The sequence below is a fragment of the Neofelis nebulosa genome, chromosome 10, assembly GCF_028018385.1.
Source record: "Neofelis nebulosa isolate mNeoNeb1 chromosome 10, mNeoNeb1.pri, whole genome shotgun sequence".
In the NCBI taxonomy this organism is placed as follows: Eukaryota; Metazoa; Chordata; class Mammalia; order Carnivora; family Felidae; genus Neofelis; species Neofelis nebulosa.
In genome coordinates, this window is record NC_080791.1 from 60904657 (window position 1) to 60929570 (window position 24914).

At 37.8% G+C, this 24914-nt stretch overlaps 3 protein-coding genes across 4 annotated transcripts; 2 read left to right on the forward strand and 1 right to left on the reverse strand.

Moving 5' to 3' along the window:
* The first annotated feature begins 787 nt into the window (after positions 1-787).
* On the forward strand, positions 788-1749 carry LOC131487340 (olfactory receptor 51H1-like). Its single transcript, XM_058687971.1, has one exon. The coding sequence runs from the start codon at positions 799-801 to the stop codon at positions 1747-1749; it is 951 nt and encodes a 316-aa protein (XP_058543954.1). The 5' UTR covers positions 788-798.
* A 7411-nt stretch (positions 1750-9160) lies between these two features.
* LOC131487338 (olfactory receptor 51T1) lies at positions 9161-10248 on the forward strand. The gene has a single exon (XM_058687969.1). The coding sequence runs from the start codon at positions 9265-9267 to the stop codon at positions 10246-10248; it is 984 nt and encodes a 327-aa protein (XP_058543952.1). The 5' UTR covers positions 9161-9264.
* Positions 10249-16290: 6042 nt separating this feature from the next.
* On the reverse strand, positions 16291-17492 carry LOC131487343 (olfactory receptor 51A7-like). 2 transcript variants are annotated; one of them, XM_058687976.1, is made up of 2 exons: positions 17042-17492; positions 16291-16796 (listed from the first exon to the last, which is right to left on the reverse strand). In XM_058687976.1, the coding sequence occupies exons 1-2, from the start codon at positions 17478-17480 to the stop codon at positions 16291-16293; spliced, it is 945 nt and encodes a 314-aa protein (XP_058543959.1). In that variant the 5' UTR covers positions 17481-17492. The 2 variants fall into 2 exon arrangements, with proteins under 2 accessions (XP_058543959.1, XP_058543958.1); XM_058687975.1 differs by having other exon boundaries at positions 16291-16772; positions 17027-17480.
* Between the last annotated feature and the right edge of the window lie 7422 nt (positions 17493-24914).

The window sequence follows — 24914 nt, forward strand, 5'->3', positions numbered from 1 at the left end:
ACTTTCATTCTCTGTCCCATATCATGCAGGTAGAAAAATTAGGTTCCAAAAGAGCATTATGTGTAAGTTACAACAATTTAAGATCACAATTAAGATACACACACATATACACACATCTGCATGTCCGTGTTTATGAACAGCCATTAGGTCACATTTGTGCTTGCTAACATTACCTGTTTGGTTCATTACCCACGTGAATGTACAATATAAAATTCTTCCTTAGCAAAGAAGCAAGTCAGCTAACTCCTTGATGTTTCCAGATGAATTATATTCCTATTGGGTGCAGGTGTTGGTTGAAGTTTTTCTTTTCCTTTCTCCTACGTATTCTAGCATATGATGATCACTAATAGGAATTATTGCCTCATGGAGTAGGACCATCAATTTCTGTATCAGACTGTGATACAGAATACTAATGTGATACTAATACATGAGTGTATTAGAATAATATTTAAGTCACTCCCTCTTATGGCTACCATCTCAATACTTATTTAAAAATTTTTTTTTCCAACGTTTTTTATTTATTTTTGGGACAGAGAGAGACAGAGCATGAACGGGGGAGGGGCAGAGAGAGAGGGAGACACAGAATCCAAAACAGGCTCCAGGCTCCGAGCCATCAGCCCAGAGCCTGATGCGGGGCTCGAACTCACGGATCGCGAGATCGTGACCTGGCTGAAGTCGGACGCTTAACCGACTGCGCCACCCAGGCGCCCCCCATCTCAATACTTATTGCTATTGATTCTAATTGAAGCTGTTTGACTTAATGAGTTCTTCTGTTTTTGTGCAGACCTTCATTCCACTATGTCACTGTTCAACCAAACTATTCATAACCATCAGACCTTTACCCTGATTGGGATTCCAGGAATGCCAGAGAAAGACTTCTGGATGGCCTTGCCCCTCTGCCTTCTTTACAGTACCACATTCCTAGGTAATTTCATTATCCTTGTTGTCATAAAGGTTGAGCGAAGTCTCCATGAACCCATGTATTATTTTCTGGCTATGCTAGCTGCCACTGACCTTAGCCTTTCATTATCTTCCATGCCCACCATGATAAGTGTTCACTTGTTTGACTGGCGCTCAGTAACCCTTGATGTCTGCATCACTCAGATGTTCTTTATCCACAACTTTGGAGGAGTGGAATCAGGTGTTCTGGTCGCCATGGCCTTTGATCGCTTTGTGGCTATTCGCTTCCCTTTGCGCTATGCTACCATTCTCACTCATGGAGTCATCATCAAAATTGGAGCAGCAGTCCTGCTACGGAGTGTGAGTATAGTGCTCCCTGTGCCTTTCCTCATCAAAAGGCTACCTTTCTGCCACTCCAATGTCCTTTCCCACGCATACTGTCTCCATCAGGATGCCATGAGGCTTGCCTGTGCTGACACCCGTGTCAATAGCATCTATGGTCTGCTGGCTGTGATCTTCATCATTGTACTAGATGCCTTGATCCTTTTGATTTCTTACTTTCTAATCCTCCATGCAGTGCTGGGCATTGCTTCCAGAGAAGAGAGACTTAAGGCTCTTAATACCTGCTTCTCTCATATCTGTGCAGTACTGCTCTTCTATGTGCCTCTCATTGGCATGACTCTGATTCACCGCTTTGGGAAGCATTTGTCACCAATAATACCCACACTTATGGCCAATATCTACCTGCTGCTCCCTCCTCTGCTCAATCCTGTTGTGTACAGTGTTAGGACCAAGCAGATCCGGCAGCGGATTGTCCGAGCATTCTGTGGGAACAGGATTGGCCATTAATGGCATCTATGAGTTCTGTGCAAATGCAGTCAAGTCAGGGAAGGGTATCCAATGCGGTACTGTCCAATAGAATTTCCTGCAGTGATGGAAATCTCTGTTATTTAGTGCATAACCACTAGCCACACATAGCTATTGAGCATTTGAAACTTCGATAGTACAACCAAGGAACTGAATTTGTTACTTTTATTTGATTTTAATTAATTGAAATATAAATGCAAATGGTCACATGTAGCTAGTAGCTACTGTATTGAACAGTACAAATATGAGTTATCATATGCCCTTGCATAATGGTTTTGATGAAAGCAATAATTTATCTTAAGTAAACTGATAAAAATATGCATTTTCCTTTCTTAAAATGGTATATAACAGCTTACCAACATTCTGAAAAGTTTTATTTCTTTAAGTAATCTCTATACCCCATGTGGGGCTTGAACTCACAACCCTGAGATCAAGAGTCACATGCTCTTCTGACTGAGCCAGCCAATCACTCCACAGCTTATGAACATTTATATAAAATAAATGTATAAATAAATAATACTAAATAAATTTAGTATCGGTTTTAATAAACTTTTGACAAATGGATAGAGTCACGTAACTACCACTGACACCAAAATACAGAAAATTCACATCACTCTCCAAAATTCCCTCATGCCACCTCTTTGTCATCAACCCCTCTATCCATACCCACTCACTCCTGGCAAGAACTGATTTATTCTCCATGCTTGTAATTCTCCTTTCTCCAGGGTATCTTGGACCCTGCAGTGTGTAGTCTCCCATGTCTGGCTTCTTAGCATAATGCATTTGAGATTCATTCATGTTGTAGTATGTATTGGTTGTTTCTTCCTTTTTATTGCTGAACACTTCCATTATATGTCATTAACAATCTTTTAAAGAAAAATTCCCAGATTATTTTTGCTCCATTATAATCACTTTGGTATCCAACACTTAACATAGGACATTTCTGTTCTTTTGCTTTTTGTGTTTATTTGTATGTTCTTTGAGTATTTTTTATAAATATAAGGTGTGTATGTGCAACAGGTTGAAGCGAGAGAAAAATATTAAAATGAAAGTAACAAATGAGGAGTATGAGAGAATGGTGCCCTCAATGAACTGGAAGAATAGGAAACTATACATATACTTTAAATTTTAATTTTATTTCCACTTCATTTTTGTCCAGAAAGCTTTTCTGACATGGCTGTAATTATGTTAAGAATTTCTCATACTGTACCATAACTATTAATAGTATATCTTCCCTGCTATTCTGTATACTTCATAAGAACAGGGACCCTTTTAACTTCATTTAAGTCTATCCCAGGTACTTAATGTAGTTCAGAACATATATGATATACGCTCAACATGTATTTTTTAAAAATTAACAAGTGAATGAAAACTGAACTTTATCAAGATTGATTCCATGCTTCCAAACCTCTTTGTCCCATTTAGTATTAGTAAGTCTCATTTGAAATTTCTAGAGCCACTCATTTTTGCTGATGGGAACCAGTGGAAAGGGGTGGTGTTTGCATATAAATATGAACATTACCTACCAAGTAACTTTATGGAGTTTCTTAATCTCTCTACATACTCATTGGGATCAATATCTTTCTTCAGTGTTCCCAATAAAGATACAAGAATATGGACAGGAAAATGTTTCAAGGAGGATAAAAAGTAAATGATTATTAGATATGGTCAGAAGTATTAATTCACTGCCTACTATGCAGAGGTAGGATGAATAGATTGAGGACTGTGTTTTCAACCATATTTTCTGAAGATATAGTGGAAACAGTTGACTATAGAAGGCAGTATAGTATATAGGTTAAGATTTAGAGTAAGACAAACATGGACTTGAATGCCAGCTCTGTAACTTGCTAACTTTTAGATGGGTAAAGTTATTCAAAACCTGAGTTTCAATTTCTTTATCTGTGAAACAACGGAAAATAATACTAAACCCATAGGCTTGATGATGAATAAATACAATAATGTGTTTAAAGGGTTTAGTACGATTCTTGGCATGTATCATGAGTTCATCAAGTGCTAGTTTCATTATACTTAGAAGGATAGGTGGGCTGCAGATGTGACTCAGTGAATAGGATGGCTTCTTAGGAGGGGCTCCTGGGTAAGAGGAGGGACATGGGAATTGCCACGGGGACAATGAGACCTATTAGGAAGAGTACATTTTGGAATAGAGAACAGAAGAAAGACTTCTTTGCACTCTCTTAATCGTACTCTGACACTCAGGGAGCCTCCCTGGCTGAGACTCTGTAGCCTAAGGCAGGGTGAGGAGGAATGATTGTAGTTATTGGATCCAGGCAGGCAGTTTTAGAAGATATCCATTACTGTCAGCCCCCAGGGCCAGGACTCAACTTACAACCCCTGATGAATGGAGATTGCATGGGCCTGGGAGCAGAGTTTGAAGCTGTCAGGAAGAGGTGTCTGAGCTGTTGTAGAGGAACATATTCTTATGGGTCCCATAATTCTTGCTCCATCCAGTACACTCACTAATAAAGACAGCTCTCTGTTGCCTAATGACTCTACTGATTTTCCTATAAAGCCCCTACTCTTGGGAGCTTGTTTAGTCCTTGCTATGTGATGGAAACGGAGAGAAGTTGGTGGTGTTTCCTGCTGATGTGAACAGGTAAGAAGAGTGCATAAATGAATAAGGGATGGGAGACAAATGGATTAAAGCATGAGGAACGCTAGGAGACAGAGGGAAGAGAGAAGTGCAATAAATGATAGTAGCTACAAGTAAGCTGGGGTGAAGAAATGGAGGGGTGTACTGGAGCCTGGATAAAACTGAGATAGGGAGACAGAGGACAAGAGAAAAGAGGATAAACAAAAAAGAGATAGGACTCAGAACTCTGCCTGTGGACAAGACCATTAAGCTTACTAACTGAAGCTTTCTATTGTTCCAGATCCTACTTTACTAGCTAGCATTGGGAGAAGAAAAACAGGAATACCCAAATTTTAAGGAACTCACATTCCAGTTAAAAGAGATGACATCTGCATATATAATTCTAATATCAGCCATGCCTCCTTACTGTATTAAGAATCAAATGAGGAGCACCCAGGTGTCTCAGTCAGTTGGGTGTCCAACTCTTGATTTTGGCTCAGGTCATGATCTACTGTTTGTGCTTTTGAGCCCCACATCAGGTTCTGCGCTGACGGTGCAGAGCCTGCTTGGGATTCTGTCTCTCTCCCTCTCTCAGTCCCTCTCAATGCCCCCCCCCCCTTTCTCAATATAAGTAAACTTAAAAAAAATTAAAAAGAATAAAATGAAAGCTCCAAGCATGAAGTGGTGCAGATATTTAGCAGCAGAGGGGAAGTTTCTGGTTAACATAGCCTGAAGCTGTCAGGGAAGCTTCCACATTGTGGACAGAATAGATTTCAGTGTTGAAAAATGACCAGAAGGTTTGGGATTGGTAAATGACATGGACTGATTTTACCATTACTGATGCCAGGGATTGGTTTTTACCATTACTGATGCAGGGATGTTGACCTTTGGGTCACTAAGTTACTGAATTGGGTGGATCTTATCCAAGTCAGTGAATCTAGGCTTTTGTATGTGAATTGGTAGACACTGCTTTCTTTCTGGCCATTAGATGGAGAACTGAAAATAGAAAACTCTAGCCTATTCTGGGTAGAGGGCAGTGCAGAGAAAACCTTGATTAATGAAGGCACTGAACTTTAATTCCATAACTAGTTCCAGAGTGTATGAACTCACTAGATCTAGGGAGGAAAACTTTACTCCCTGTCCACATATCTACATTCCACAGGAAACAAGTTCTCCAGCAGCAAAATGAGCCATCGTTTCCTCTCCTCCTACCCTCCTTTCCTCACATCATCCGGTGTCATCTTTTTGTCCTTTATTAGATACAATTCAAAGAATAGAAAATAACTGGTATCTTATTTATGGTAATCTTATCTCTCAGTTACTCTTCAATTCAAAAACTCCTCTCTACATACACCAGCACACAGAGATACACACAATATCAGTATATAAATATTTACACATATTCCTAAACATACATGGATGTCACAGGTATACTTCTTTAAATAAACCATGAGGACATTGTTCTCTCTTTTACTGATTTCTCATCTCTAACACTCCTCTAAATTTTTATATGTATATACAACAGAGTATAAACAATTCTTATATTTTAAAAGAAGAAAATCATACTGCCCAACTGTTCAACTTCTCTCATGAGCTTAGCTTCTAGAAATGGTTTATGGTTTAATGAAAAATGATAGACTTTAGAGTTAGTAAATCTGTTTTGAATTTTGAATCAGTACATATTTTACCTTTGATACACTATTTTATCTTGCCAGTTTGATTTCCTTTCTTTAAAATAGGAGAAAAACATCTATATCCATTTTCCTGGGCTTATATAAAATTATACACAAGATGGATAGTAAATGTTGACATATACAAAGGATCATAATTCTCCTTTTCTCTTAACCTAGTCTCCTTCTTCCAGTCAGTGAGAGGATATTTTCCCTGGTGTCTAGGGAAATGATTTCCCTCTGGCTCATCCTTCCGTCAAAACTTCCAGGCTCAATTTATATTTCTCTTATCTAGTGTTTATCCATATCTCTATCATCTGTAATTTTTTTATCTACCCATTAATACATCTAATTAAATTAAATTATTTGAATCTTTACCATGTACCAATCACCAAGCTTTTCTCTAGAGAAAATAAAAAGATGAATACATATGTTTTATATTCCCAGAGAGCCAGCATTCTAGAGGAAGAAATAAATGTGATTAAGAAATAGACTTTTAGTGCTATAAAAACCACATGTAAAGTACTATTGAAGAAGAGTCAATAGATTGAGTGATTTGGTGTTGCAGAGAGTTTCTTGGATGGTTATCATGGAAGAAAGTCACTCTTTTTTTTTAATGTTTAACAGTGGCGTTTTAGGTAAATGATTGAAAGCATTTAACATTAAACTCAATTTACTTCACATTGTTGTTTGCAAATACATTATTAGCAATTCTTAAATATTTCAAATCAACCAACTTAAGTACAGAAGGCCTGCTTGAAAGGAGCCTGGGACTCAAGTCCAGATCCCTAACCTCTCTTGCCATGAGTCACACTGTGATACTTCTGACTGGATCAGGAAGGGTCCTGCACCTCTCAACCTTGAAGTTCCTTCATATGAATTCACCAGTGATGACACAGTGATTGTTGGTTAGAGATTCACTTTTAATGTGTGTGTTCATCAGGTTGAGAAGAATAAAACAGAAATATCATAGCCTTTTGCTTTCCTATCTGGCTACTCTCCTCTTGTGTCCCCATGTGGTAATAACTCTTCAATAATATTTTGCCTTGACTTCTCACACTATTCATTCCTCTGAGTTGAGTGAGTTTTGAATGCAAAAAATATTCTATATTAATTTCTGCTTCCCTGGCCATCAGCAGTAACTGACATTGAAATAGTCATTTAGAGTCTAAATGGTTGACATGATACAACAAGTTTGTAATCTATATCTCATTTGGCCCTAGTTTTCCTAATTCTTAGTGTTTTTTTCCAAACATGTATAATATAACAATATTAAATATTATACCAGAAAAAGCAATTCATCTATTTTTTTTTCCTTTGGAGTAACAAGTGATTATTTCTATCAACATCTTCAGTAGACTGGAGGAGGGGGAGAAAATAAGGAACAACCTCTTATATTTATGTTTATGTAGCAACTCACAGGACCTGATACTAGCAAATTTCTTGCATCCACTCAGATACAAGACAGAAAACCTAGATTACTGAAAAATAACAATACTTATGGCTGGCCAGATCCACACAACACCTGAAATGAGTATATTATTCTTTGTTAGCTCTTTGGGTTTTTTTTTTTTTTTTGGAATTTACCATCTTTCTTTTTTGAGTTCATTCATTTATTTTGAGAGAAAGAATGCAGGTGGGTGAGGATCAGAGAAAGAGGAGAGAGAGAAAGAACTCCAAGCAGGCTCCACATGGTCAGTGCAGAGTCCAATATGGGGCTCGAACTCATGAACTGTGAGATCCTGACCTGAGTCAAAGTCAAATGCTTAACTGGCTGATCCACCCAGGCACCCCTCTTAGCTCTTTGTTGATGACTAAATACCCTAGGTACAAATTTTAAAATCAGCAATGATGACACCAGCAATGATGATGTCAGTGAACACACCCTAAATAGAATTGCAACAGTCATCTTAAATATGACACCATCTCTGTTTTCTATACGGCTGCCATTCTATGCACTTTCTCACTCAGTGAACTACTTTATATTCCAATTTGTGATGTCACTTCAGTTTTCCATGTCTCAGAGTGATTCCTGTTTAGTTATTAATCTCCACTTCCATCCCATCCATGCTTTTTACAAAGGCATTCATCACATGTTGCTGAGTGCTTCCCATGACTTATTTTTAGTTTATTTATTTTGAGAGAGAGAGAGAGAGAGAATGGGGGAGGGGCAGAGAAAGGGAGAGAGATAATCCTAAGCAAGCTACAAACTGTGAGCACACAGCTCAATATGGGGCTCCATCTCACAAACTGTGAGATCATGACCTGAGCCAAAATGAAGAGTTAAATGCTTAACCGACTGAGCCACCCAGGTGTCCTTTCTCATGACTTTTATATGGGTGTTTTGTCTAAGCGTATCTGCTATATCTAGATTAGGACACCTGAAATCATGTATTCCAGAATACTGTTTGGAATTTTCACAGGATTCATTAGAGCAGTCTACTCACAATGACTTGGTTCGGAGTCACATGCTAACTATCCATGGGAAGGAGTAGAAACAAGTATCCCAAGGTGTAAGATGGAGAAAAGGAGGATAAGACCTACTTATTTCAGTACCCTGGAAAAGTATGCAGAGATACAGAATTAGAACATAAGATAAATCCAAGTTCCATATATATATGGAGTGGGAAGGGACAAATTATAGAAACCATCCCACTATAGGAAAAGGAATAAAGAAACCCAGATACCAAAAGGAGACTTCTAATAGAGTCTACTAGAAGAGGCTGGCTAATAGAGGTACAAGGATACCTTCGGATACAATATCCCAGACCAGCTTCCAGCAAGAAAATCATGGAGTATGCCATCACAGGTGCCCAGTGGCTCTTGTGTGCTTGTCTACTATTTCTTGAGCAACTATACTGCTTGGGCACTTAATGCAAAGACCCATCAGTTGTCACTGTGTTGGTGTGTGTGCTTGTGTATGACATAAGCCTATATGCATTTCCCACTTCCAGCCTTAGGACTAGTCTGAGCAGTAGGGTGGGGATGAGCCTAGAGAGACTGATGGTTATAACTGGGAGAAGACAGAGGAAGAAAACTGGGGCCAGTTTCTGACAAGACAAAGTCAATATACTGTAGAATTATGCAATAGGTGCCATATTTAGATGGAGGATTTTGAATACAGAAAAACAACTGTGTAATTTGGGAACAGTTTATACTAGAGAACTTGAAAAAAGGACCAATAGGACAAACACTACTATTGTTGTTTCTCTTTTCAGGGTGTGTTCTCAACCCACCATGGTGATTTTCAATAACACTACATCATCTTCCTCAAACTTCCTACTCACTGCATTTCCTGGTCTGGAACTTGCACATGTCTGGATCTCTATTCCTGTCTGCTGTCTCTATGCCATTGCCCTCTTGGGAAACAGCACGATTCTGTTCGTCATCATTGTTGAGAGGAGTCTTCACAAGCCCATGTACTATTTCCTCGCCATGCTGTCAGCTGTTGATCTATGTCTGACCATCTCAACCCTTCCCACTGTTCTTGGGGTTCTCTGGTTTCATGCCCGGGAGATTAGCTTGAAAGCTTGCCTCATTCAAATGTTCTTTGTACATGGCTTCTCCTTCCTGGAGTCTTCAGTGCTGGTAGCCATGGCCTTTGACCGCTTCATGGCTATCTGTAACCCACTGAAGTATGCTATTGTCTTCACAGACATGATAGTCTTGTTGATTGGACTGGTCATCTGCATACGGCAAGTAATTTTAATCTTTCCCATGATTCTAGCCTTGACGAGAGTATCTTTCCACGGAGGCCAAGAGGTTTCCCACCCATTTTGCTACCATCCAGATATGATTAAATACACATATTCCAACCCCTGGATCAGCAATTTTTTGGGCATGTTTCTTCAGCTCTACCTGACTGGCACTGACTTACTGTTCATTCTTTTCTCCTACGTTCTGATTCTCCGAACCGTCTTGAGTATCGTGGCCCCTAAGAAACAACAAAAAGCTCTCAGCACTTGTGTCTGTCACATCTGTGCTGTCACTGTTTTCTATGTGCCAATGATCAGCCTGTCCTTTATACACCGCCTTTTCAGCTCCACCCCAAAAGTGGTCTGTAACATTTTGGCCAATGTTTATTTGTTCTTACCACCTGTACTGAACCCTGTCATTTACAGCTTGAAGACCAAGACCATCCGCCAGGCTATGCTCCAGCTGCTCCACTTTAAGGGCTCACAGGGCCCCAGTGTGAGGAGTCATAGAGGACCCTGGGGTTGAAGGAGAGAGAAGTTATATTTGAGCAATAAAAGGATCTAGGTCTGTGCCACCAGGCATTTTAGTTACTGAAGCAGTTTCACTTAAATCATAGGAGCAGAAAGAGAATACTTTTCCCCTAAGCTTATCAAAAGTTAAAAAAAAAAAAAACTACCATTCAAAACCAAATTAATTGTGTATATGTCCCTCAAACATCTAAAATAATTATATGGAACTCCTGTGCACATTAAAAGCACAATAAGATCATTTTATTCTGGTTGAAGAATTCAATTATCTGCCTAAAAACGGTAATTCTTAGACCAAAAATTAATATATATAATTTTATGTCTGTGTTCAGCTGCCAAAAAGTCATTTATTTCTGTGGTAAGATTTCCCAGGGGGCATCAGAGATTTTTTTTTTTTTCCTTGAGGTGGTAAGTGAAAGAGTTATGTGTGTGTGCAAAGACATGCACATTGCAATTTGTAATTTAAAACTCTAGGAAACTCTTACACACTGATTTCAGTTCCTAAAGTTACCTCTAGGGAGACCCATCTCCTTGCAGATGCACTCCCTGAACCTCTATCTTTTCTTGAATTCTTTTTCTCCTCAGCAAACATGAAATTGTCACTGAACTAATTGCTGTTTGTTATACCTCCAATGAGTCCAATATCTAAAGTTACATATCACTCTTCATTATTTTTCCCATTGCCTAGATATTCTAATACAGTTCTGATTCTCACTCTGTAGCACCTCTTCCGTGTCTGCTAGGCTTCAGGACAGTACTTTTTTTCTATTTGCCCTTGTTTCATGGGTGGTTAAGTTTTTACCTAGCTGTTGGGCTCCTGGACCTTTTGGTGTACTTATCATTGTAGAATTGCACAGTGACTTTGATGCTTAGTAGGAAATCTTTAGAATACCTTGCTTAACAATACTTATTTGGTCAAGAAGTAACCTGGGGTGCTTGGGTGGCTCAGTCAGTGAAGCACCAGACTTCAGCTCAGGTCATGAACTCACAGTTGGTGAATTCGAGCCCTGTGTCCAGCTCTGTGCTGACAGCTCAGAGCCTGGAGCCTACTTTGGATTCTGTGTCTCCCTCTCTCTTTGTTCCTCCACTGCTTGCACTCTGACTCTTCTCTCTCAAAAATAAATAAAGATTAACAATGACAACAACAACAACAACAACAATAATAATAATAGTAATAATAAAAGAGAAGGAACCTCTCTATAGAGTTGATGGGATGTTGGGGGAATTCTTCTAAGTTTTTTTTGTTTTTGTTTTTGTTTTTTGTGTTTTTTTTACATACAAAGTTATGAAACTTTGTTCCACTCAGGATAATTCATGTCTGAGCACAGGAGACCAAGCAGAAATTCTGATCTGAGCCACCTGTCTCCTCTCCTTACATCACCTTCCTACTCCTGGCAGACAAGGAATACCGCTTCCAAACTCTTGTGTGTTTGCCTTGGCTTTCTGTTCTGCTCAAACACTGACAATTTTGTGACTGCTTTGCCCAAACCAAAAGACACCAGTCTCTGATCCTGGAATCAACCTGTGGCAGAGTAGACATGCCAGATCACACCCTACTCTAACTATCCAGACTTTTCCTCATCAGTTCTTACAAATGCCAATGGCTCCTTAATTGCTTCCTTACAGACCTTTCTAAAAGTTTTTGTTCTTAGATCCCCAACTCCATTTACAATTCCTGAATTTTATAACATCTGGAAAAACACTTTAAAATTTTTTTCCTAAGTTTGGAGCCAAAACTTATTGGCAGCAAAAGCTAGCATAAACAGGTATGAATGTATTTATGGTCATTATTTATTCTACATTGAGTGAATATCTACACATTTCACCTCAGAAATATAGCTGTGCTTGAATACAGGGTAATGCCTCCAGGGTTGTAGAGATGTTTAGAGTATAAGAAATTCTGAATTTCAAGAGTTTTAGGTAAACAATTGTAGAAATGTGCAAGCATTCTTCCAGTTTTATGATGGCCAATATTTAAGGCAGTCTACTGCATGTCTGTTAATCTTTTATTATTCCAAATGTGCTTTTCATATCTGGCTTAAAATGTAACTCACCTGCTCAATACCAAAAACACTTTTATCAGTGTTTTTTATTCCCCATAGCAGTTGTTAATAGGACATGAATGTGTTTTGTTGTTACTTCAAAGGATGTGTTTAATAATTTGGAGATTGTTCTAATTATATCTTGTATGTATGTAAGTACATGCAATTATACACACATATGTGTACTATATACAATTAAAATTTTGTGATTAAAAAGGTAACAAAAATCACTCACAATCCTACTAATGAGGAATTTTATGATATATAACTATCTTTTTTTAATAAGCCAACATATGTACACATACATATACATTTATTAACTAGGATAGTAGTGTATACTCAGATGTATGTCCTATTTGCTTGATATTATTTATCATTTTCTGTTAATCATATATTACATTTTTATATTAGACTTTATTTTAGACTTTACTTCCCCTAGGAAGCTCTCTCACTTGATTCTCCACTATAATGGTCAAGTTACCAGTCTTTTATTCTTTTATTTGCTTTCTTATATGTGTGCTTAAACTTATCATACTTTACTCCATGGATTTAATTTTTTATTTACTGTTCTCCCCACCACCAGACTGTAAACCCCTTGATAGCATAAATGTAAGTTTCATTTAATCCTTATCATCTAATACAGTGCTTAACAAATGCCACTTAGTTGTTGATTCTGTGTTGCATAGGTGAATAATACTTAATATTATTTGTGTATAATGGTTTATGTTTAACATTTCAGTAGTTTACAGTATTTTTATCATAGACAATAATCCTTGATATATATTAGAAATAAATATTTGATCACCCCTCTGATTGTGTTCTTCTATTCCTAGAATGTGAATTATTAAATTTATAAGGAGATAAAATAATAGTTGGTCTGCTGTAGTGCATGAGGTTGTAGACTCTGGAAATGGGTTTAGATTTAAGCTCCCAACACTTTATAGTTCTGTATTTTTGGAAAACTTGTTTAACTTCTCAAAGCTTTAGATTCTAAATCCACAAAACAGGAGGAATTAATAAAATCTACCTTCCCATGTTCTTACAAAAGTTAATTGTGTTAATACAAGTATATTATATATATACTTGTATATTATATATATTATATATATATAATATATATTATATATATATAATATATATTATATATATACAAGTATATTATATATATATAATATATATATATATATAATATATATATATATGTATATAACCCAGTGTTTGGTGCCTGCTGAACACTGAATTATACCATATGTTAACTAACTGGAATTTAAATAAAAACTTGAAAAAACATCTTTGTACTTAATTCCCAGTTTACTTTAGTTTATTTTTGTGTGTAATAAAGGATCACACACAATTATGGTTTTTTAAATAGGTTGTAATTTTTTCTACCACTATTATTTGAATAACCTATTTTAAATAAGGTTCTGATATTCCTTAATTATATATTACTTTCATATCATTTAGAGTATGTTGAAGTGTTTATTCTTTAGTTGTTCTTCCCATTGATTTGTTGAGCAAACTACATGCAATTTTATAGCTGCTTAATAAATGTTGCTATCATATGGAACTATTACACTTTCTATTTGTTTTTATCTTATATTTTCCAGTTGACATTTGTAAAACTTTTTTTAGAATTATTTTGCTACACTCTCAGTGAAATGTTCCTGGAAGCTTGATTAGAAATACATTGAGCCTATATTATAATTGAGGAAAACAGATGTTAGCCTATTCACTCTTATGATCCAGATAAACATTATTGACATGTTATGACTTGAGCAGTTTCTGTTTTGTAAAGATCTGAGTTTCTTAGTTGAGGGCAAATACTAAAAAAATGGAGGATAATATTCTTCTTGTTTCTTTCATGACAACCTGTTTACTTTTTCTTGTGGCTAAACAGGACATGAAATATTTTTCAGGGCAGCTTCTTTGACTTAAAATTTATAGTTACATCTTATTCATTTGGCAATAGTGTTTCTATCATTCTAGACGTTCTGTGTGCTTACAATTTATCATCATACTCTGACTGTTCAAAGGTTTGTGTGTGTATGTGTGTGTGTGCATGTGTGCTTCTTTTCTCAAAGTTGAGAAATGTGTCAGACTGCTATCCAGATGTCACTATATACAGCGTACAAGTCTGGAGATACAATAATAAATTTAATGTATACAGTTTCTTTAAGGAAACAAAATTGAAGTAAGACAGACAGGTGAATTAATAACATAACTGAAAACAACCTGGGAGGAAGTCCAAAAGTTTGTCCCTCCCTTCCTTGGTTAAACTATGGGCATCCAGAATGGGTCAGCTTTTGAGCAATAAGGACTCAGTTAAACTCACCTGGGGACATAAAATATATAAGAATATTTATTCAACAGAGAACATCTTGTTCAAAATGGTTCTTTGGAACAAACAATACTAAATATTTGTGAGTTCAACTGAGATAATGAAACATTGAAATTGATTACCAATCATTTTTTCCCAATCCATAGTACAGACTTTTTAAGAGTTTTGGTTGACTTATTCTAAAATTTATGTTTTATACTTTGTCTACTATGAAGTACTCACAAATAACAGATGAATAGGAAACAGATGAATTTTACAGAATGTATACTGAGATAGCCAATCTACTTTAGTTGTCTATCTTTTTTTTTTTTAATGTTTATTCATTTTTGAGAGAGTGTGTGCATGTGCATGAGCGGGGGAGGGGCAAAGAGAGAGGGAGAGAGAATTCCAAGCAGGATTTGTGCTGTCAGCACAGAGCCAAAGACGGGCTCCATCTCATGAACCATGAGATCATGACCTGAGCCAAAATCAAGGGTTGAATGCTTAACCAACTGGGCCACTGAGGTTCCCCATGGCCACTTATCTTTTCAAAAAATGGAACCATATATGTATGAATATGATTTTATATTGCTTAACATATGATCATATTTTCTGCTAGTTTAAAATTATTTCTAACTTGTTTAGTGTAATTGAATATATCATAGGTCAAAATACCAAGTGCCTAAACAAGCATGAGAGCCATTATTTTAAAGTAGTTAAGAATATCAATGTTTTAAAAATTACTGAACTACTAGCTTTCCTATCTCCTACTACTAGCAGCATACTCTCTCATTCTCGTTTTAATACCTATAATTTCTTGGAGCCCTGTTGTAATATAGAGAAAAAATCTGATCTGTCTTAAAGGATGTTGTGAGAGAGTTTATTCTCATATTTCCAGGCTATGAAAGGTCTAACATTAAAAACAATCACTGGTTGTCCCTATTTGATTACTAAGGAAAGAGCAAAGGGAGAAAAATTTTAACCAATTTGGACTTAACAATACACTTCTTTCCTTAAGTGGGAAATCAAGGATTTGCATTGAATTGACCGAAGAACCCTCAACAAATACATGTCTGAAGGCTGCCTGAAGGAAAATCCAATTGGATTGGCATAACACCTTTTAACTTCCAACTCCTTTGGTATTTATTTTCTAAAATTTTTTAATGTTTTTATTTGTTTGAGAGAGAGAGAGAGAGAGCACACAAGCAGGGGAGGAGCAGAGAGACAGGGAGACACAGAATCCGAAACAGGCTCCAGGCTCTGAGCTGTCAACACAGAGCCCGACGCGGGGCTCAAACTTGTGAACTGTGAGATCATGACCTGAGCTAAAGTCAGACGTTTAACTGACTGAGCCACCCAGGTGCCCCAGTATTCATTTTCCATAAGGGGGCACAAGCTCTACTTCTATGTGTATTTACCCTTGTGCTGTAAACAGTGTAACTAAAATTCCAAAGCAGTATATCGATTCATGATTTTAATAGTATTGTAAAACTATTCCATACTCACCTGTCAATGCCCACATCAGTCCTAAGCTCACAGACCTCAGTGCCCAGCCCACATGTTGTAGTGATTATAAGGATGATTAAGGGAGATAACAATAAACATCTATAATACTTTGCTTAGAGATATATTATTTAATTCTCCACTCTTGGTTGACCTTGCCTTACTTTTCCCCATACCTTTATTTTAGACATAATTTCCCCCAAACCTTCTCACGAATTTGCCGCGTCTTCACACAGTATACAATGGGATTCATCAGAGGTGGTACTAGTAAGAAAATGTCCGCAATGAGGATCATGGCCACTGGGGACTTGTGCTTGCCAAAGCGGTGCATGGAGGCCAAAGCAATGATGGGCACATAGAAGATGAGCACAGCACAGATGTGGGAGACACAGGTGTTGAGAGCCTTGAGCCGCTCCTTATGGGATCCAATTCCCATCACCGTCTTCAGGATGAATATGTAGGACACAAGAATGAATACACTGTCTGACATCATACAGAGGGCAACAAAGAAACCATAGAAAAAGTTGACTGTGTTGTCAGAGCAGGCCAGCTTCATGACATCCTGGTGTAGACAATAAGAGTGAGAAAGTAGGCTTTTCCTACAATATGTCAATTTTTTGAGAGTGAAAGGGAATGGGAGCACTAAGAGCATGCTTTTAATTAGAAACACCAGGCCCGGGGCGCCTGGGTGGCGCAGTCGGTTGAGCGTCCGACTTCAGCCAGGTCACGATCTCGCGGTCCGTGAGTTCGAGCCCCACGTCGGGCTCTGGGCTGATGGCTCGGAGCCTGGAGCCTGTTTCCGATTCTGTGTCTCCCTCTCTCTCTGCCCCTCCCCCGTTCATGCTCTGTCTCTCTCTGTCCCAAAAATAAATAAAAAACGTTGAAAAAAAAAATTAAAAAAAAAAAAAAAAAAAAAAGAAACACCAGGCCCATTTTGGCAACTCTGGCATTGGTGAGGATAGAGCTATATCTCAGAGGGTGACGTATGGCCAAAAAGCGGTCAAAAGACATGGCCAGGAGCATTGAGGACTCCATATCTGTAAATCCGTGGATAAAGAATTCTTGAGCAAAGCAGGCATTTGGGGAAATTCCTGTAGCATTGAAAACAAATATCCTCAGCATAGTGGGGAGGGATGAGAGGGAGAGGCCCAGGTCAGAGACAGCCAACACAGAAAGGAAATAGTACATGGGTGCATGGAGTGAGGACTCTGTCCTGATCACAAAGAGGATGGTGCAGTTGCCAAAGATGGCCACCAGGTACATGAAGCAGATGGGGACAGAGATCCAAGCATGAATATGCTCCAGTCCTGGGATTCCAATCAGGAAGAAGGTGGTGATCTCAATGTTAGAGGAATTGATACTGTGCATGATGAATCATATGGAAAGTGTTTATTCCCAGATCTGAAATGACACTTCTAACATAAATGACATTTTCAGCATAAAAAGCACTCCTTTCAGCACTTTTCTCTGAGACATAAAGAAAATACAGTTTTGAAAGACTCATATCCTGGAATAAAAGAATGAAGTATTTCTTCTGAACAAACTATTGGTAATAGAGTCAGATAATGTTAACTGACAAGGAGAACCAGGAATATAGGAACTATCTTTACCAATCACATTTCTCCATAAAGTCTTCAGAAAAACTACTCACATAAAGAGCAGTGACCTGCAAATAAATTTCCCCCTTTTCTATTAGGATATTCCCCTTCCCATCCCAATCTAATGAAAAATTTTATACAGTTATGCTGAACCATAGGATAATTCTTTTAGTTTGGTCCAGAGTAAGCCTAGAATTAAACAAACAAACAAAAAACAAAACAAAACAAAAACCCAAAAAATAAAAAACAACCCTACCCCCCCCCCCCCACACACACAAACAAAAAGAAAAAAAACAGGAACCTGGAGAAAGTAGATTTAAGAGAGTGGATACTAAATGGTTTCTCTAATTTCTATAGACTTTTGCTCCAAATATGTTTCAGGCAAGGGCTTGAGCTTCTAAAGCTGATCTTACTCACAAGCTCTCCACAGGAAGAAGTACAAAGAAAGGACAGAAAATAGGTGATGTGCACTTGACTGTTAACCCTCTCTTATATAGTATAGTGAAAAATCCCATTTTCTTATATAGAGCAGATAGAATGTTCTTTAACATGATTAATCCATATCAGTACTCTCCATCCATGAGCATGGGAGGAGAGAGAGATTCTTAGGCTTGCTTTACAGTCCAACATATGCTCTCATAAATACAAAGTGACTTAGCCAATTGGACTATAGGCCAGCCATGGTGAGTGACAAAGTGGTTGACATGTTGGTGATGAGGAAGACTGGTATTCTCTGAATCCTTTTTTTTTTTTTTCCTGACACCATAAGATAAATAGATGCTCTACAACTGTGTTTGTTTTTTGTTTTTATACACAACTGAGCTTACTATGTTCCTTTAAGTGTTTTCTCTTTCTTTATGGAATTAAGTTAATGGGGACAGTGGGGTTCCAAGATACATAGAGCATGTTGGTTTTTACCCCTTTCCTAGAGAAGTGAGAGTTTAATTGAGAAGCTTGGGCTTTATCAGAGTGCTCTTGACTATTATGAATCAGAAACACAAGATTTTCAATTAGTTTATCCTCCTGTCTCCTTCGTGGATGGCAGGGGTATGGGACTGAAAGTTCCAACCCTATAATCATATGGTTGGTTCTTCAGGCAAACAGCCCCCAATCTTAGGTGAGATCCAGAAGTTACCATTTTAACATGAGAAAAGTCAACTGTGTCTCTCTCATCCCATAAGAAATTCCAAGGGAACTCAGTGCCAAAAACAGGCATGAAGACCAAACATATTTATTATAAATCACAATATCACAGTGACTAATTCCTTTCACTCACAAAGCATTTATGCCCTAAATATTTTTCTGTTAAATATCCTTAAACATTCCATCAGACTTCCCGTCTCATTACTGGCTGTTTCCTTGGCTCTAACAGCTCTTTCTCAGAGGTCACATCATCAGAAAGGCCTTCCCCGAATACACTCGCCCCCTTGGTCATGCTGTGTTCCCTTGCTCAAATCCAATTACAGTATTAACTTCACTCTGATATACAGTAAATCCTCAATAAATATTTGTTATATAAAATAGATAAATGAAAAAATAATCTTCTATATTATGGGGTTTGGGAGTGGTGGGGGTCTGGAGCTGACAGGCAAGAAAGAATTCTTGAGATGTCTTTAGTACAAAAAAAGGTGATTTCAGTTAAAGCATGGGGACAGAACCCATGGACTGAAAGAGCTGCACTGGGGTTGTGAAAAGTGACTGGTTATGTACTATGGAGTTGGGGGAGATAAAGGCAAAAAGGAGGCCTCCAGAAGGACTTTCATATGTTAAAGAGGGCTAATATAATAAAGAAGACTCTTAGGAGGCCAAGCTATTATCAAGCTAAGGTCATTTTTCCTTTAGTAAGACGTTAACATTACAACAGTTGGGAATTCTTAGAGAAATGTTAGACTCTGTATTTGCCTAAGTATTTGTCAATGGGCTGCAGGTTATAAGGAAATTTAATTTTACCTGCCATTTCCTTCTTGCCTTTGCTCCCTACCTCACTACGGAGGGAGGATAATGTGGGGGTTCCAGGAAACTGAGTCTATTGGTTTCTGAAAATTAGGCTATTAATAAGATTGCCTTATAAATTATTAAGACATTTACAAACTGATGGAGACTCCTGTCCTAGAAGACTGTGATCTGTATCAGTTAGCCATTTGTTTTCTTTCCTTTCCTTTGTTCTTGGGCAGCCAGGAGTGCCTGCAGAATATCATACACATCCCACCTTGCTGGGGAGGGAGCGGTTGTTAGCTTGGGCTTTGCCCTCAGCTTGCCTTATGCTTCCCCATCATAAAGACAGTATCAATTGATATATTAATTTAACAAAATATTTTTTGTATTTTAAAAATACATTTTATTAGAAGATCTTGGTATTAGCATTAGTTTAAAAGTATATTCTTTATAAAATATTAAAATAATTCAACTGAGAGGCAACAAATAAAATATGTAAAATAAAAAATACATTTATCAAGATAGCTTATTAACCCTTTTATATGTCATTAGGTAATTAATAAATATATAAATAAATCACTTCATAGAAAGATAAATAGAACATTTCATTTTATCCCCCTATTCTAAGATCTGGAGAAGAAAGGAAGAAAAGTAGGGTGGATTGAAAGAGAAAATAAGGAAAAGGGAAGGGTTGAGATTAACCTTTATCGAACTGTGCTGGATGTTTTATTTTTATTTATTTTTATTTTACTTATTTATTAATTTTTTTCATGTTTATTTATTTTGGAGAGAAAGAGAGAAACAGAACATGAGTGGGGGAGGAGAAGAGAGAGAGGCACACACAGAATCAAAAGCAGCTCTAGACTCTGAGCTATCAGCACAGACCCCAACATGGATAGGGCTCAAACTCACAAACTGTGAGATCATGACCTGGGCTGAAGTCAGAGGCTTAACCTACTGAAACATCCAGGCACCCCTGTGCTGGATGTTTTATATTTTTTAGTTCCTTTAATCCCCACATGGTATTATTATTCCTGATTCACAAACTTGAAAACTAAAGCATAGAGAGATTAACTAAGATCTTGAAAAAATATATATTGTTATGAAAAGACATGAGGTTTTGTAACCTTAAGGTGAATTTGCTCCTTGGTGAGTTACAGATGGAGACTACACTAGGGGGAGTTGTCACAAAACAGGAATTTTATATGCAGCAAATAAGATCATGGGGAATAACTTCCAAAGCTGTGACTCCCCCACAGAGGTGAGTGGGTTCATTTTATTTAAGGTTTAGGATGAATATTGAGAAAGGAGAGCTTTGTCATCCCATGTAAAGGCAGGCACAAGGTTGTGCAAGCTTACTTCAAAAACATGTCTATGCACCAGGTGCCTGGGTGGCTCAGTAGGTTCAATACTTGGCTCAGGTCATTATCTCACAGTTCATGAGTTTCAGTCCTGTGTCAGGCTCTGTGCTGACAGCTCAAAGCCTGGAGCCTGCTTCGGATTCTGTGTCTCCCCCTCTCTCTCTGACCCTTGCAGGCTCACACTATGTCTCTCTCTCAAAAATAAATAAACATTAAAAAAGTTAAAACAAAAAACAAAACAAAACAAAAAAAAACCCAGGTCTATGCATGTATCTTATCTTATGCAAATGAAGCTCTTGCTCCCTTTAGGGCCCAGACTTTGACATTATAATGAAGCAGAGGTAACTGTCAGACTAGGGGAAGGGGCTGTGGGCAAGGAGACCAGGTATAAACTGTATTAACTAACTGGGGTTTGGGGCTCTTTATCTTGGGTAAGGAAGGTGGGGTCTTGCTCACTTTTGAAGCAGCACTTGGGGGTTTTACCACTGGTTGTCTCTGATAAGGTCAGGCTATATCCTGGCATGGTAGAAACTATTGGTTTTGCACTCCCTTTGTTCCCTTAAAGTCCTTAACTCCTGAGGTTTTTGCATTTCTTTGTAATTTTGACATCTCTTAGGAAGTTCTGCAGAAAGTGGGCTTGGGCAAGTAGGGTATAGATCATGAAAAGAGGTGGGGGCCTGAAATGATTTTTCTTGGGTCGTGAAAGCTGTATCTTGTCTTTCTTTTCCTGGGGACCCATAACTCTTTCTACGTACAGTTTGAACTAATGCCGTTTGAATTCAAGCTTTTTCAATTATATCATGCTTTCTATCTCATGGTAACTAGTAAGTTTAAAAACTGAAATAATCACAAGGAAATTGCACAAGGAAATTCTTTTGGAAGACATATAAAAATTAGTGATACAATAAGCAATATAAATGTGAAGAAAATTTGAAACCTTGAACTTTATCACTTCCTAGTTCCAGTACCCTGCAGAGTTACCTCCAGAGCTATTTCAATCAACATGAGTCATTTCAATTTCATTTCTGACAGAATTGCATCAGTTGAGAGATAAAAGGCCAATAGAGATTGTTGGTAGCAAAATCCAGCAAATAGAACCAACTGTGAAACAGTAAAGGTAAAGGTATGTAATCAATACTTGTTTAGCCAGATCAAGAAGTGAGGAGGAGAAGAGATCATTCTTAATAAGCTGAAGGGAGAAAAAGTGAGGTAGATATCTTTAAAAAAGAAGGCAAAAAGAAAGCATTGCTAACTATTATTATATATTAAACATTGTGTTAGACAATTTTTACATGTAGATAATTCTGCTTTCAAAATGTTTGTCCGACTTTTTTTTTGTGAACTTGGAAATAAATATCTGCAAAGCCTCATAGCCTTATGGATGAGCAGGAGGTAGTAAAATAGCAGAACTACTTTGAAGATAGCTATGGTTGGCAAACCCTATCACTCCGGAACACAGTAAAGCTGCTGGCAGTAGTTCACATCAGAGGGCCCAATGCATTTGTTTCTCAAGTACAGCTTCTTTTGTAGATAAATTACTGAAATATTTCTTCAGTATTGACTGTCTTGAGAGAAAGTCCTATATGTTATTACTAATAAGAATTAAAATTCAGGAACACATTCTCTTAGATGAAGGATATCTTAAACTCTTCATGTACATCATTTTACTTAATTCTGAAAGCAACCCTATCCTGCAGGTACTAATATTATCTCTGTTTTATCATTTGGGAAGGAAAGAAACAGCTAGTAAGAGATAAAACTGGAATTCAAATCTAAGTGTGTCTTACTCTCCTGCCAGATGCCAAGGACTTCCTGATACTGCTTCTTACATTACTACCTTTCCAATCTCCTGTGACTCATTTGGTATAATTAGGTTGTCCTCTGCTCCCTGTTCTAAAGTTCTTCTTCTAGTAACTTGTGGGGGATAAGCTTATGAATCCCCTGGGCTTACACCACTGGGTTGATAAGGCATAAAGAAATGCAAAATCATAAAATGCTCACACCCAAGTTTGGGTAAATCAGATTGGCACCCCAAGAATAGGGGAGTGCAAAGGCACCCTGAGAATAGGGAGGTACAAAGGTGCCAGGAATAGGAAGGTGCAAAGGCACCCCAAAATAGAAAGGGGGTACAGAGACCCCAAAATAGAGAGGGAGGGGCAAAGGCCTAAAATAGGAGCAGTGCAAAGGTGCCCAATACATAGGTATATGAAATAAACAAGATTAGATATTCAGGGTGGAAGCACCCTCAATTTAGTACTATAGCAGAAAGCTGCTTTCACAGGAGAATAGGGCCAGGTTAGGTAAATTGGTGAAATGGATGATGGACCGCTGCGCTGCAGGCAAGGCAGCCCAGAAGAGATGGTTAACAAAAGAAAAGGTGCCTTGTTAACCCTGAGGTTATTTCCCTTATCTGTCTCATCCCCTAGGCTAGTTAAGATAACCAGAGGTGCTGCCTCATGTTCGCTATAAACAACCTTCCTCCTGACTGCCTAACGCCTGGATTTTGTTTTGTATTAACCCAAACCCCTAACCACAAATATCCTCAAGACCCTCTTTCCCTCATGTCCACAAGTTAATGATCACAGATTCATTGTCTCTTTGTGCACATCCATCGCATGTTTGTAAGTCTTCTGATCCTAATAAAAACGGGCAAGGACACTTATTTGGGGCTCTTGTCTTTCCCCACACATTAGCCATCTCTTGCTTCCAATCCTGCATCCCACTCTTTTGCTAGACAAGAGAGAACTTTAGACCCAGAGTCTATGACAGTAACTTGAGACCATAATGTCTCAGGTGCCCTTTCTTCTAAGACTAAAACCCTCTTCTGTGATTCCAATGTAGTGACTGAGATCCTGTTACCCATGGCCTGACTTAACCTGGGATATCTGCTTTCCTATTCTTTTCTTAGTCAGATAAGTTGTATCTTTTCATCATATGGGCTTTCCTCTTTGATAATACCTCTCTCACTCTGTCTAGCATTTGGTCTAACTATGTGAACAACTGGATGCTCTCTACAATGAACCATGGATAGGTGAAGTTGAACAGTGCCTATGGATGGCTGAAAGATTCAGTGCATTTTAATCTCATAGCTTCTCCAAATTTAAGTTAAACTCTCCTCTTGTCGAGCAAACATAGCTCAGAGAAAAGCTCCCCCTTCCAGTCTATTCCCCACATTGCAATATTTATTTATTTATTTATTTATTTATTTATTTATTTATTTATTTATACCTCTTAGTCCTCCTTATTTCAAAATTTGGGAGCTTCCATGTGCTCTCCTTATTCACAGTACCCAGTTCTTCAGGTACTCATGTTTCAGACACACTTCAGGACACAAAACCATAGGATAAAGCAATATTATGTCAGAGCCCCATTGCACTTACCATTTGACCACATAGTGACAGAAATGACTTTAAGATACAGGCTTCTCAGCCTCAGTGTATCACATCTGTTGACTAAGACCTTTATCTACAGATCACAGACTCCTTGAGCTGTCTTCTGAGCTTTGCACTCATGGGACACCAATTCCTCCAGTTCTGTCACCCTCTGTAAACAAATGATTTCCCTGAGAAATTTCCTAGAAATTTCCAGAATAAAGCTTGCTTTGGGACCATAACTTTAACTTCTTGGTTCCCACAAGGCCATGAAAAGATCGGACTGGATGTCCCATAGATTTTGGAAACCTGCTCATACCAAGGACAGTCTGTTCCAGAGATTAGGGAAAGCAAATGGGGCTCTAAGAAATCATTTAATTCCAAATTAATTGATATATTATTTTAAGCTCACCATTTCTTTGTTCCTTCTTTTTTTATTATCATCAATAAAGTTTTTTTTTCTGTCTTTATTATTTAAATATAGAAAGATGCAGAAATCTGAAGTGTACAGCTCAATTGATTTTTACCTACATAGAC